The sequence below is a fragment of the Mizuhopecten yessoensis genome, unplaced genomic scaffold (assembly GCF_002113885.1).
Source record: "Mizuhopecten yessoensis strain PY_sf001 unplaced genomic scaffold, ASM211388v2 scaffold4627, whole genome shotgun sequence".
NCBI lineage: Eukaryota > Metazoa > Mollusca > Bivalvia > Pectinida > Pectinidae > Mizuhopecten > Mizuhopecten yessoensis.
In genome coordinates, this window is record NW_018405641.1 from 347,124 (window position 1) to 359,915 (window position 12,792).

A 12,792-nucleotide genomic window follows, 5' to 3' on the forward strand; every position below is an offset into this window, starting at 1 on the left:
AGGTTGTGATAAAGCGGTATTTAAGAATCTTGAATGATTTATTATAATTAGTATATAAACGGTTATGACAAAATCGCATGTTTTCTGGAATGGGGTCACGAAACTAGGGGGACGGAGCTAGCAACCTCAAATTTATTATTGGTGTATTGGCAGGTGAGGCAAGAACCTGTGGTCAAAGCCTCCTTTTCTTTCAGCTTTTAGAAGAGATTGGTAAAGACCGACATATGCAATGTAAAATGCACAAATATTTAGATAAAATATAGATAAATCAAGGACAAGGTTACATTGTATATAAATAAAAAGAAAACAATTTCAAAAACACGTTTTAGTACTTTCATCTCTTCGGGGAGATTCTTCAAGAATCTCCTTGAAGAGATGAAAATACTAAAGACTCGTTGTTGAGATTTATTTCTTTTTATATTATTTCTTCGTCCGTAAGGATAATTTTTCTGCTTCTATACTATATATACATAATATATATATATGATATTTCAAAGGTAAATTTTTGGATTTCCACGTTTTGGGCCCCAAAAATCACCGACCATTCTTAAATGGACAAAACAGCTGTTTTGTGGTGCATTGTTCTTTTGGCATGCTGTATTTAACAATTTTATATACATTATTTAGGTGCAATGGCATGTCTTACATTAATGTTGTATCAATTTTTAATCAGGAAAAGACGGAACTAATCGTCTTTTCCCCAAAGTCTCAGCAAACATCGGCATTCCAGCTCAAGGTCGGTGCCAGAACTATTGAAACTGTCTCAGCTGTTAAAAACCTAGGGGTATACTTTGGTGGTTCACTGAACTTTGAGAAACAAGTGAACGCTTCTGTCAAAGCCTGTTACTAACATATCCGGAACATCGACTGTATCCGGCAGTTTATAGCTGCTGATGCATGCAAGATTTTGGTGCATTTACTTGTTACTTCTCGGTTGGATTATGGTAATGCCCTGCTCTGTGGTATATCTGACAAACTAACTAGTCTCTTGCAGAGGGTCCAGAACACTGCAGCACGTATGGCTACTCGTACTCGAAAGAGAGAGCACATCACACCTGTGCTTTATTCACTGCACTGGTTACCTGTACGATACAGGTCGCAGTTTACAAAATGTTGGTGTACACATACAAATGTACAAGGAACTGAATGGAACAGCGCCCCAGTACTTACAGAAGCTTGTTACCCTGTATTAGCCGTCAGGATCACTCCGGTCGAAGACAGAATCATTGTTGTGTGTCCCAAAATCTCGTACTGTGACCTTTGGAAACCGGTGTTTTGGGAGGGTTTCGTCCACATTGTGGAATAACTTACCATCTGCAATTAGAAAGTAAAATACCCTGGCCAAATTCAAGAAGGACATACAAACTCAACTCTCCATGTCTGCATTTTAGGCTCTTGGCACAGACGTCATGTAGATACCACCCTTTATGTATTCATTTATGTGCACATTGAGATGATTATTTTCTTGCTTAATGTATAATGGTGATTGTAAGCCTTTTTTTGTTTATCAATTATAACTAATACTAATATCCATATGTTGTAAAGCGCTTTAGAGTAATTTTACAAATTATACAGGGCGCTATATAAATGTTGTAAATTCAAATATGTTTATTAAAGTGTCACACATCAGAATACATATGTAAAACATCAAAGTGAACGTATTAAAATAACCACACATACCCATTCACACCTTTCTGATGTCTATTCTTAGTAAGAATCATGAGACACTAAAATAGCTTGTACAAGCTAAAATCAATCTTTAATCTGTTAACATGGTCATAGGTATATAATTAAGATAAAAACATGAAACAAAATTGTTAACATATAAATATATCCCGCTCCATAGAATACGTAATTTATCAGCCCGAGTAGTGATCAGCCGTATTGGTTTTTTTCTGTTGTAGCGAGCTTCTATGCTTAATGTCCAATTACGGGGACAGATAGCTCTAAGTGACAAGGCGATAGAGGAGTATGAGCAAAGGGCACGTTCCCCACTTGTAAAGTTAATGAAAACCAAACAACAGCATACAGACTTCAACAAAGCCGTTTTGGAACTACATGGCCTCGTATCAGCAACACACAAACTAGAACAGGTAATACTGTTTCGGTGATGAGACTCTTATGATGTTTTCTCGTCATTCGTAAATGGTTTCTGCTGAATTATGAACCTTCTACGGTTTACAAATGTAAAAGAATATGGTAAGATATACATACATTTTACATATGCATTACGATTTATATTTATACTTTAAAAAAGCTGAATTTCCAACCACTGAAATTTGCCTAATTGACAAAATAATTTTGATAAAATTAAACAGTTTTGGACCTAAATTGAGCCCATAGTAAATTGTTGCCGTAAAACTTCCAACTGAACTAACGACTATCACCTGCCTCTCTTTAAATAGGAGTAATCGTGGTTAATACGTTTGTATTGACTGCAACGTCCAGACATGGTAAACTTGTGATTACTTCATTTGGAAGTAGAATCGTCCTATGCCACATACAAAAACACTTTGCATTTGTTACTTTATAACAGGTCATGTTTGGATCTGTTTAAGCTTATATAAAACCCGATGAGATTACTTCAAATGTTCTAAACATTTTCTTCAGGTTGGTAAGTATGGATTATGAGAAGTTCTTTTTACACAACCAATAAAATATTCTATGTGACGTTTCAATGACTAGTACGATATGTACACCGTCACCATCATCAGACAAATGACCAGTGAAGCGTATACGCACGAAGGTGTAAAATGTGTATGAGTTGTCCAGGCACAACACCCCACCAGAGATTACTTCATGCATTGTACTGTTTGTATGCACTTTAACCAATATGAAAGTATGGCATTTAAATACTGAAAATAAGCAATAACCAACCTTTATATTCAAATGTATGCATACAAAAACTGATCATTTCAATTATATACATAGAAAACAAAAAGAACCGATAATTGATTGAGATTGTGGGGGAATTATGTAATTTCCTTCATCAATGTAGGTGCTTACAGGGACTGGAAAAGAAGGTGAAACAAATACAACGCAACAGACTACCGGCCCATATTGCTCAAGTGCATCTCATGCTTTCGATCCTCAAGATCGTGTGAAACACAGATAAAAACGTTGTACGAGACCACGTACAAAACAACAACAATAACCAACAAGCAAACATCATCATAATGGACATTGCGAAATGTTTTGACAAAGCCCATCACAAGCGCCTACCGTGCAAACTACAATTCTACTGTATCAAATGAAACACTATCACAGACTTTTTAACATGCATGTAACGTACCCAAACAAATATACTTGAAGGCAAACACTCAAACAAAATGCCTGTAACATCTGAAGTGAAGGAACCTGTTTTGGCCTAGTCCTTTTCCTCATACGCATACATCATTTCACAGAATGCATAACACAAGGACACTAAGACTATGTATATGACAGCATACTCTAAAAAGAGGACTTCCTCATGAAGATGCACCCTATTCACAATTTTACGAAAAAGTCACATAAATCGGACACTAATTAAATGTCCACGACCACAGATTGGAACTGGTGAACACTTGTAAATACTTAGGACTAACACTACAAAACGACTGTAAATGGAACAAACACGTTAACAATATTACATCGAATGCAAATAAATCACTTACTGCATACTTCCCACCTCTCACAATGGAAAAGTGTGGGCAATAAATCACTTGCTACCACAGTCCACTGCACAGATAAGCCCCTTTCAAGGCCAATCATAATTACATGACCATGAAAGGGGGTGTGCCCAGTGGTCTGTGGCCACAAATGCTGTAAGAAAGGGTAGATAATCAATCAGTGAGTAACGATGAAGTAAATACAGTAGAGGATACACTTAGTTGACACATTTCAAATAAGGGGAAAAAATGAAAGTTAAAAATGGTAATTTCATGATTGAGAAACACAAACAGATTTCCTTATCACGTGAGAGGATAAGCATTTCCTGGAAAAGTTTATAATCTTAAGGAGCTGTTCCTTTATACAAAATCGTACATTCAAATATACCATTCGTTGAAAGAACTGGAATTCCTTAGGGATTGATAAACCCTTACATTGTATATATGAAAATGGTTTCAATATCCTGTACCTTTGCCACATCTTGAAAATTAAACTGAAAATGTAGTCAGAAATTTACCATTGTTTCCAGTATTTTGAACAGACACTCCTTACCTTCCCTGACACTGGACCTGGATAGTAATTCAAAAACACTTGTATCCATTATGAAGGATAAAGACAAACTTACCTGGTTCTGATTAGTACTCACTCACATAGGTACATGTAAATTCTCTGGAGTGTAGGGTAGGTAAAAGGATTGTCCAGGCGAACATTTTTTACTCAACTTTTCTGTTTTGTTCGAGTTGGGAAGCATGCAGTAACCCAGTTATTGCATGACTTCTCGTCACTCGGGACTTATTACACCCTCGCTTCGCTCGGGGGTAATAAATCCCTTGTTACTCGAAAACCATGCAATAACCTTTACTTGGCTTCTCTAATCCCTACTTAAAAAATAAACACTCACTTCACATCAATGACCACGTACACAAGGCCATTGTAAGCCCAGCATTAGAAAAATGTTCTACAGTCTAGGTCCCACATTATACAATCAACCCAAACGTGTCATAGATAGTACAAAGATGAGCTGCACGTTACATCAACAACAAGTACTATAACACAATCTGAGTCACAGACGTGTTTCGTGTTGTTCAATGGTCAACACTACAAACGCACAGAACGAGAACACGGCTTTTCTCCATAATGGTACACCATAAAGATGCAATAAAACTAACATCCTCATTCTTGCAGACCCCAGACCACGACACTAGAATAACCTCGGCTGCAGGTACACCTTCTCATCCCAAGATACATATAAACACTCATTTTTCCAATAGCTAAAATTCGATGGAATCTCGTTTTAAATATCATCAACCAATTCCCAACTCTTGAATGATTCAAAACAAGCACCCCATTAGCGTAATGCAAGGCATATACAAACAACAGCTAATCAACCTCTGTTATCCTATAGCAAAATACAAATAACTAAAACAAACTGTATGTATTAACTTTCTTAATACTGAACCCTTCCATGTGTCGATTTGCATCAGTATTGATGGGGGACTTCAGCCATATGTAGAAGAAGATTCCATTTGTATACGTATTTGTACAATGAAGTTTATTGAAAGATGGCTTTTTATAATCTAGTTAACCGTGTGTTCTTTAGGAATAGGTTGTGTCATATCTTGCCTACCTGTGCTATTGAATCTAGTATGAGCATACGGTGTGTTGCTTCACACTGTCAAACGTATCATGCAGCTATTATGTTATAGATAAAGAGTGGTGATACCAAGAAAACAGAGAGACCAGCATTTGGCCGTTCCCGTTCTAGGGATGACGGTGTTGAACAGCCCTCCAGGCCCCCTTTACCGGTTACTGATATGGACACCGCTGACAAAGGGTATCGTTAATCACCTAACAGTGTCAATAAACATAACGGTAGGAATAGTTAAGAAAAGGTTGAGAACTACTGTGGAATTGTTTATGCCATGTTAAATTACTTTTCTCACATAAAAATGTCTGCATATGCTTGGTGCTGTAAAACGCTCACATCATGATATAGTCTAAGTTGTCTTGATGTAGACACGCTTCATTTACCTTATCATGGTAGGAATACTAACAGCGACTCTGATTTTCTTTTTAAGATACGTATTGGCCAAAAAATAAGTCGAAGTTAAGCTGGATGTGTAAATGTGTACATGGCTCAGTTAAAGACAGGAACCATAACTACACTTATCAATGTACTTACCGTTTACTTTAGTGAAGGGAAGAAAAAACCGCTCCCTCTGCCGGAGAATCTGAGCAGTTCCATGATGCAGGGCCGGCAGATAGCATCCATGCCCATGATAGAATTCCAGCAAATGGTCCGGAGGATGGAGAGTCAACAGCGAGACATCGACGAGATGACAAGCAGGTGGGTCTCTTTTGTTCCCGTTTATAACTTGATTTCACTATCATGCTTTTGTCAGTTTGGCAACAGTGTTCAAATGATTACGTTATTATTATTACTGGAAATCATTTTCTCTGAACCTCTTTTTTAAATTTTAATATACTGGCATGCTCTGAACATTTTAGTCAATAGGACGTACCACTATTGGGGAGCGTAAGGATATTTTCAGAGATTATATAATGCATCACTTTTTGAATGAAAATTGATTCTCTTCAGATGTCACGTCAATTTATCTCTGTGATGCATCAATATCTTCTATCGTTCAAAATATATAAATGCCTCTCACACAGTTCTTAAAGGAACATAATAAGATAAAATAATAACAGTCACTCTATGTCAAAATCTCCGTCATATGGGCATGGAGTTACTGTTGCTATTTCCTCTATATATATTAAATATTATGTGTAATTATAAAACATGACGAGAGTTTCACACTTCACTATATCCTGTATGGGAAACTCGGGTCACAGTTGTGTTCATATGCAAACATAAACAGTACACATTAACCAGAACACCGAAGGTCATTACAGACATGTACTGGACTTCGATGTTCTAGTACCTGTATATACATGTATATTTATCTATGAAACCATGACAACTGTTCTCCGATATGTATCTTTTCCTTTGTTTAATATTGCCTACACAACCAACAGTTAACAGTCAATACTTCTGTTCCACAGACTGAGTCGGTTTGCCAGTAACCAAGTGACCCAGGGCAATCCAAACATAGCGGATCTTAGTGACAAGAACCGTCCTACTAAAATCGGCGAAAAGTTCGGGGGGTTGTATGACGACGAATGGTCAGAAGCTTTCGAAGCTTTTAAGACTTTATTGAGATTAGAAAATGAGGAAGACGAACCGGAAATAATTAGCCAGCTTCTAAGAGTTGTTAATGTAAGTTCAGAATTATTTAAAACGTTTCAAAGTCAATTTAAGTGGAAAAGAAAAAATAAACAAGTAATATTTTAAGGACTATAATGCTGGTCTAAAACCACTAATGTATTTAAAGAGCTTGGTTATTACATGACGATATATACGAAAAAAATGTCATGTTTACTCAGAAACTTGATTTGTTTCGATTAGGCTTGGTGAAAACTGGGATTATATGACGACGATGATGTATAACTTGTTATTTCAGTTAGCCCAAATGTTTTGTGCCGACGTGGCTGGTGAACAACTGGAACAGTTAAAACTAAACCTAAAACGACCGATACTGGAGGTGGCGGTCCCATCGGCAGGGGGTAAACAGGTGCGTCCACGGCGATGTTGGTATTTACCTGAAAATCTAGAAAAAATAATGTTAAAACTTGTTTAAAAAAAAGATTTTTTTTCATAAATTCAAATGTTTGAAACGGAAAAATTTAGCGAGTGTCTATAATGCTACATGCCTATAGTGAAATAGAGCTTACACAGCCATTGAGTGTATTGTATAAAATTATTTTTCAGTTTAAAATTTGATATAAATAACTACATGTACTTGTAATGAGAGGAAGATAATCATGATCTACAACAATCACAATTTGTTAAGCAGTTTTCTAACACAGTTTTTGTGTCTCGACATATAGCCTAGGTATTACTTTGTCGGCGTGGTCGTCGTCCAAAACAAGGTTTCCGTGCGATAACTTGAGTTCCCTTGGGTTGATTGAACTCAAACTTAATACACATATTGCATACCAATATAGCTTGGAGAAGTTTGCATTTCAGAAGTTTACGTGCATTTTTAGTGGAGATAAGCCCCTTTTATTACCAAATAAGGGCATTGTGTCACGGTGATTGTGTAGAAAAAGCAAGAACATTTTTAGGTCACCTGAGACAAAGTCTCAAGTGACCTATTGCGATCGCCTTTTGTCCGTCGTCGTCCGTCGTCCGTCGTCCGTCGTGCGTCCGTAAACAATTTACACTTTCGACTTCTTCTCCAAAACCCCTGAACCAATTTCAATGAAATTTTGCAGGGACCTTCCATGGACAAAGGTCAACAAAAAGAGTTGCCGGTTTAGTCCTAAGCCCCCAGGGGCCTGAGGGGCGGGGCCAAAAAGGGTCAAATTGACTAAAATTTCAAAAATCTTCTTCTCCAAAGCCCCTGAACCAATTTCAATGAAATTTTGCTGGGACATTCCATGGACCAAGGTCAACAAGAAGAGTTGCCGGTTTAGTCCTAAGTCCCCAGGGGCCTGAGGGGCGGGGCCAAAAAGGGTCAAATTGACTAAAATTTCAAAAATCTTCTTCTCAAGACCCAGATATGGTAGAATCAAATACTCTTCATAGATGGAAGGGTCTTAAGGTGCTTTACCAAAATTGTGAATTTCATGACCCTGGGGTCTCACGTTTCTCCCTGGGGAGGGGGTAAACTTTACTATAGTTTATATAGGGAAATCACATTTTGGACCAACATTTGTTTAATTTCCATTGGAAGTAATTTAATTTGGGTTAGCATTATCAGTATTAGGGAGCAGTTTGGTAATAAGCACATATTAGCCCTGGCTGACCCCCAGGGGCTAATGGGTGGGGCCAAAAAGGGTCGAATTTACTGAAATTTCAAAAATCTTCTTTTCAAGACCCAGATATGGTAGAACCAAATACTCTTCATAGATGGAAGGGTCTTAAGGTGCTTTACCAAAATTGTGAATTTCATGACCCTGGGGTCTCACGTTTCTCCCTGGGGAGGGGGTAAACTTTACTATAGTTTATATAGGGAAATCACATTTTGGACCAACATTCGTTTAATTTCCATTGGAAGTAATTTAATTTGGGTTAGCATTATCAGTATTAGGTAGCAGTTTGATAGTATGCACCTATGAGCCCTGACTGACCCCCAGGGGCTGATGGGTGGGGCCAAAAAGGGTTGAATTGACTGAAATTTCAAAAATCTTCTTCTCAATACCGAGATATGGTAGAATCAAATACTCTTCATAGATGGAAGGGTCTTTAGGTTTATGACCTAGGGTCTCACGTTTACCCCCTGGGGAAGGAGGAGGGGGCAAAAATTATTATGGTTTATAATGGCAATTGATACTTTGTATATATTGAATATTACATGTTAATAACTTGATTGGAATTATAACCTTGAATTGACAGTTTGATACTTTGAAAATTTTGAGCCAGCCCTACCCCCAAGGGCTGTAGGGTGGGGCTCAAAGGAGTCAGTGTGCTAAAATTTCTTCATTTTCCTTGTTAAGAATCAGAGGTGCTAGTTTCAAATCCTTTTCATTCTGAAATCTGTATGCTAGATATTGAGTAAGGTGGTTTTATTGTTTTTTGTCACTTTGAATAATATTTCTGTTCATGTTAAAAACAAAATCAACTCTCTGTATAAATATATCAGGTGACCGTTAAGGCCCATGGGCCTCTTGTTATTTTTTAATCAATTCCTTTCAAATTTGATACGGTAATGCTAGAAGCAATAATGTTCAACTTATACTATGGATTTTCTGTCCTGTTTCAACTTTCTGCGTTTTGGCATATCTGTTTACGCGATAACTCAAGCCGAAACACTTTTCTTACTAAAAGCGCTCCACTCCCGTGGAATTCTTGTTATGAAGTGATAAATATAATTATTTTCCAAATGACAAGTCAAGTTTCGTAAGAATTTGTTTAAGACGATATGTGTAAAATCCACACAACTGTGTTTAACCAGAACCCAATTTCATTTGATCATAGTTAAATGTTTTCGTGTCGCTCAAGTTAAATCAATTCTGAGTGTTCACGAAATTAACCTATTTAATGAAGCAATCTTTATGGCACTTTTTACGCTTATAAATATTTTAATGGATAAACTGGAAATCTAATAGGTGCCAATTTACACACTGCCAAGTTCCATGTCTTCAACCACAGAAGGAATGTGCTGATGAACCGGGTGTTCATCACTAATGGTATTGTTTGCATGTAACGACCCTGGGGTTGCCAAACATGATCACACTTGTAATGGCAACAGTGTGTGCTACTGCACTGGTGACTCTGAAATACCATCCTCACATTCATATATCTTATTAACATAACTAACAAACAAAGTACCTTATGAATCTCATTGTGGTATTTTGCTTTTTTCAGAGGGTAGCTCAAAAATGTGAAGAAAACAAAGGTCTTCAATCAACTTGCGAGAAATATGCACGGAATTTTCGTAAAGAATGTGCACTTCAGTGTGTGCCGGCCGTCATTCAGGTAAGCTTACGCCTTTGTTAGTACCCAAAGATACCGGAACGTTTACCGTGAATCACTCCATTACAATCCATAGTTTTATCAGACCAGCCATAAGGTAAATGTTTTTATCCGTATACTATGTATATTTCATTCTTTGCAGTTGACGATGTCTCGATAGCTCACGCGATAGGATGACACGTGGCCAAATAGTAGACATGTACAATTGACAAGCCTTCTTTGTAGCAAGAGACACTAGAGTCAAAAATATATGGAGAGAAGTAGTAAAATAAATAACATATGAAATGTAGCATTGGGTTTTACTGATAAATGTTCAATGTTTAATTATCAGAAGGCGGAAAAAACATGGTATGAACATTAGTCACCCCTATAATCATTTTGTGGTGAAATTCTCAACCCTGGCCAAAGAAATGACAGGGCATAATGTGTTTATTAGTAATCATTCATATTCCAGCTATTCAAAACAACACAGGTCAAAACATCATTTGAATGGGCCAAGTCAAATTACCCAGAGCAGATTCACAAATACGTTGAGCGGTGTGTCGAACTGGTATGGTTGATGAGTGTGCAGGACCCGCCAATGTTCCTGGCCTCGGCGGACGCTGGCGACAAAGTCAGGACAGATCTGTTTACCTACTACGGCCGTAAGGGCAGGACTGTGAGCGCCACCGTGTGGCCGGCGGTCCTTCTACACAGTGATGGTCCTATCATCAGCAAAGGATATATTATTCCCCAGTGATGCCATATCTTGTGACGTCACCAGAAATATTATTAATTTCACAGTGTATATACGGAAAGATTTCGTAACGCTGTAGTTAATAAGATTCTCTAAATGTAAATATGAAGAGATAACATTTTAACCATGATTTCTTTTACGAGAAAGCTAGTTTATACGCTACATTTATGGTTTACATAACGACCTTGACATTATCATCTATAACGTATGTGTCTTGACATGATCAATCATTTCTGCATGCGAACGAAAGAGTGTCAAAGTACAAGTCATCAACAGTGTTATTTTCAAGAATAATTCCGTTTCACGTCTTTTTAGGAATGCTTGGACGGGTTTTCATAACACAGGAAAGTCCTGATGACTTGGTGTCTTTCTAGTCTCTATAGATATCGTCTCTAAATCGCATGCGCTTATATTTGTCAGCACATCAGTTTTGTTTTTGGGCATTGAGTGTTGTAAATCGAGATGCCATGTACGATAAAAGAAGAAAATAAAAACAGCGAGATCGAAATTTCATGTGCATGTCAAAATAACAGTTCTTTAATAGGAATGTCAAAATAACAATTAAAAACCTTTAAAAAGAACAGTCATCTTTTAGTCTCTTTTTGATAATAGTTTGTTCCACTATGGTTTTGTTGACACATTGGTAGTGCCTTCTTGTTCGCGTTTTTTTGTTGTTTTTTTTGTAATATATATGTTGAAAGAGTTAAATGTTTAAGCCAACATAATAAAACAATTATATCAAATCTGATGGTTATCGGTGTTAAATATCTTTCTGTGTGATTAATTTTGCCATCGTCCGTGTTTCATGCTGGCAAAGTACGTCACGTGTCAACATAAGTGGTGCCGTATTCAACAATTTAAAGACCTTGCATATTATCAAACAATATACCTGGATATATAACATTGTAAAAAATACACATTAGACAGGTGTGTCAATAAACACGATTGACAGATGTCAAATATACACCACAGACAGCTGTGTCAAATATAAACCACAGACAGGTGTGTCAAATATAAACCACAGACAGGTGTCTCAAATATACACCACATGCAGGTGTGTCAAATAGACACCAATGACAGATGTGTTTAATATACACCACAGACAGGTATGTCAAATATACACAACAGGCATGTGTGTAAAATATACACCACAGACAAGTGTTTCAAATATACAACACAAGACGTTGTGTCAAATATACACCTCAGGCAGGTGTGGCAAATATACACCACAGGCGGGTGTGTCTATATACACCAAAGACAGGTGTGTCAATAGTCACAACAGATAGGTGTGTCAAATACACACTGCATACAGCTGTGTCAATATACACAACAGAAAGGTGTGAAAATAAACACCACAGACAGGTGTGAAAATAAAAACCACACACAGGTGTGTCAAATATGCACGACAGACAGGTGTGTCAATTATACACCACAGACAGGTGTGTCAAATATATACCACAATCAGGTGTGTCAAATATACACCACAGACAGGTGTGTCACATATACACTTCATACAGGTGTGTCAAATATACACCAAAGACAGGTGTGTCACATATACACTACATACAGGTGTGTCAAAACACCAGGGACAGGTGTGTCAAATATACACCACAATCAGGTCTGTCAAATATACACCACAGACAGGTGTGTCACATATACACTTCATACAGGTGTGTCAAATATAAACCAAAGACAGGTGGGTCAAATGTACACCACAGACAGGTGTGTTACATATACACCACAATCAGGTGTGTCAAATGTACACCACAGACAGGTGTGTCACATATACACCACATACAGGTGGGTCAAATGTACACCACAGACAGGTGTCAAATATACACCACAGACAGGTGTGTCAAATATACACCAC

General features: G+C 37.4%; 1 protein-coding gene across 3 annotated transcripts in view; it reads left to right on the forward strand.

The window, feature by feature from the left end:
• The window catches only part of LOC110449496, a 14,788-nt gene extending 3,283 nt beyond the window's left edge, over positions 1-11,505 (forward strand). For all 3 annotated transcript variants that reach the window (XM_021496393.1, XM_021496394.1, XM_021496392.1), the window contains exons 4-10: positions 1,905-2,093; positions 5,355-5,482; positions 5,843-5,995; positions 6,712-6,925; positions 7,170-7,280; positions 10,079-10,189; positions 10,641-11,505. In XM_021496393.1, coding sequence (XP_021352068.1) covers positions 1,905-2,093; positions 5,355-5,482; positions 5,843-5,995; positions 6,712-6,925; positions 7,170-7,280; positions 10,079-10,189; positions 10,641-10,925 — 1,191 coding nt within the window. In that variant the 3' untranslated portion in view covers positions 10,926-11,505. The remainder of the gene's footprint in view (positions 1-1,904; positions 2,094-5,354; positions 5,483-5,842; positions 5,996-6,711; positions 6,926-7,169; positions 7,281-10,078; positions 10,190-10,640) is intronic.
• Positions 11,506-12,792: the final 1,287 nt, after the last annotated feature.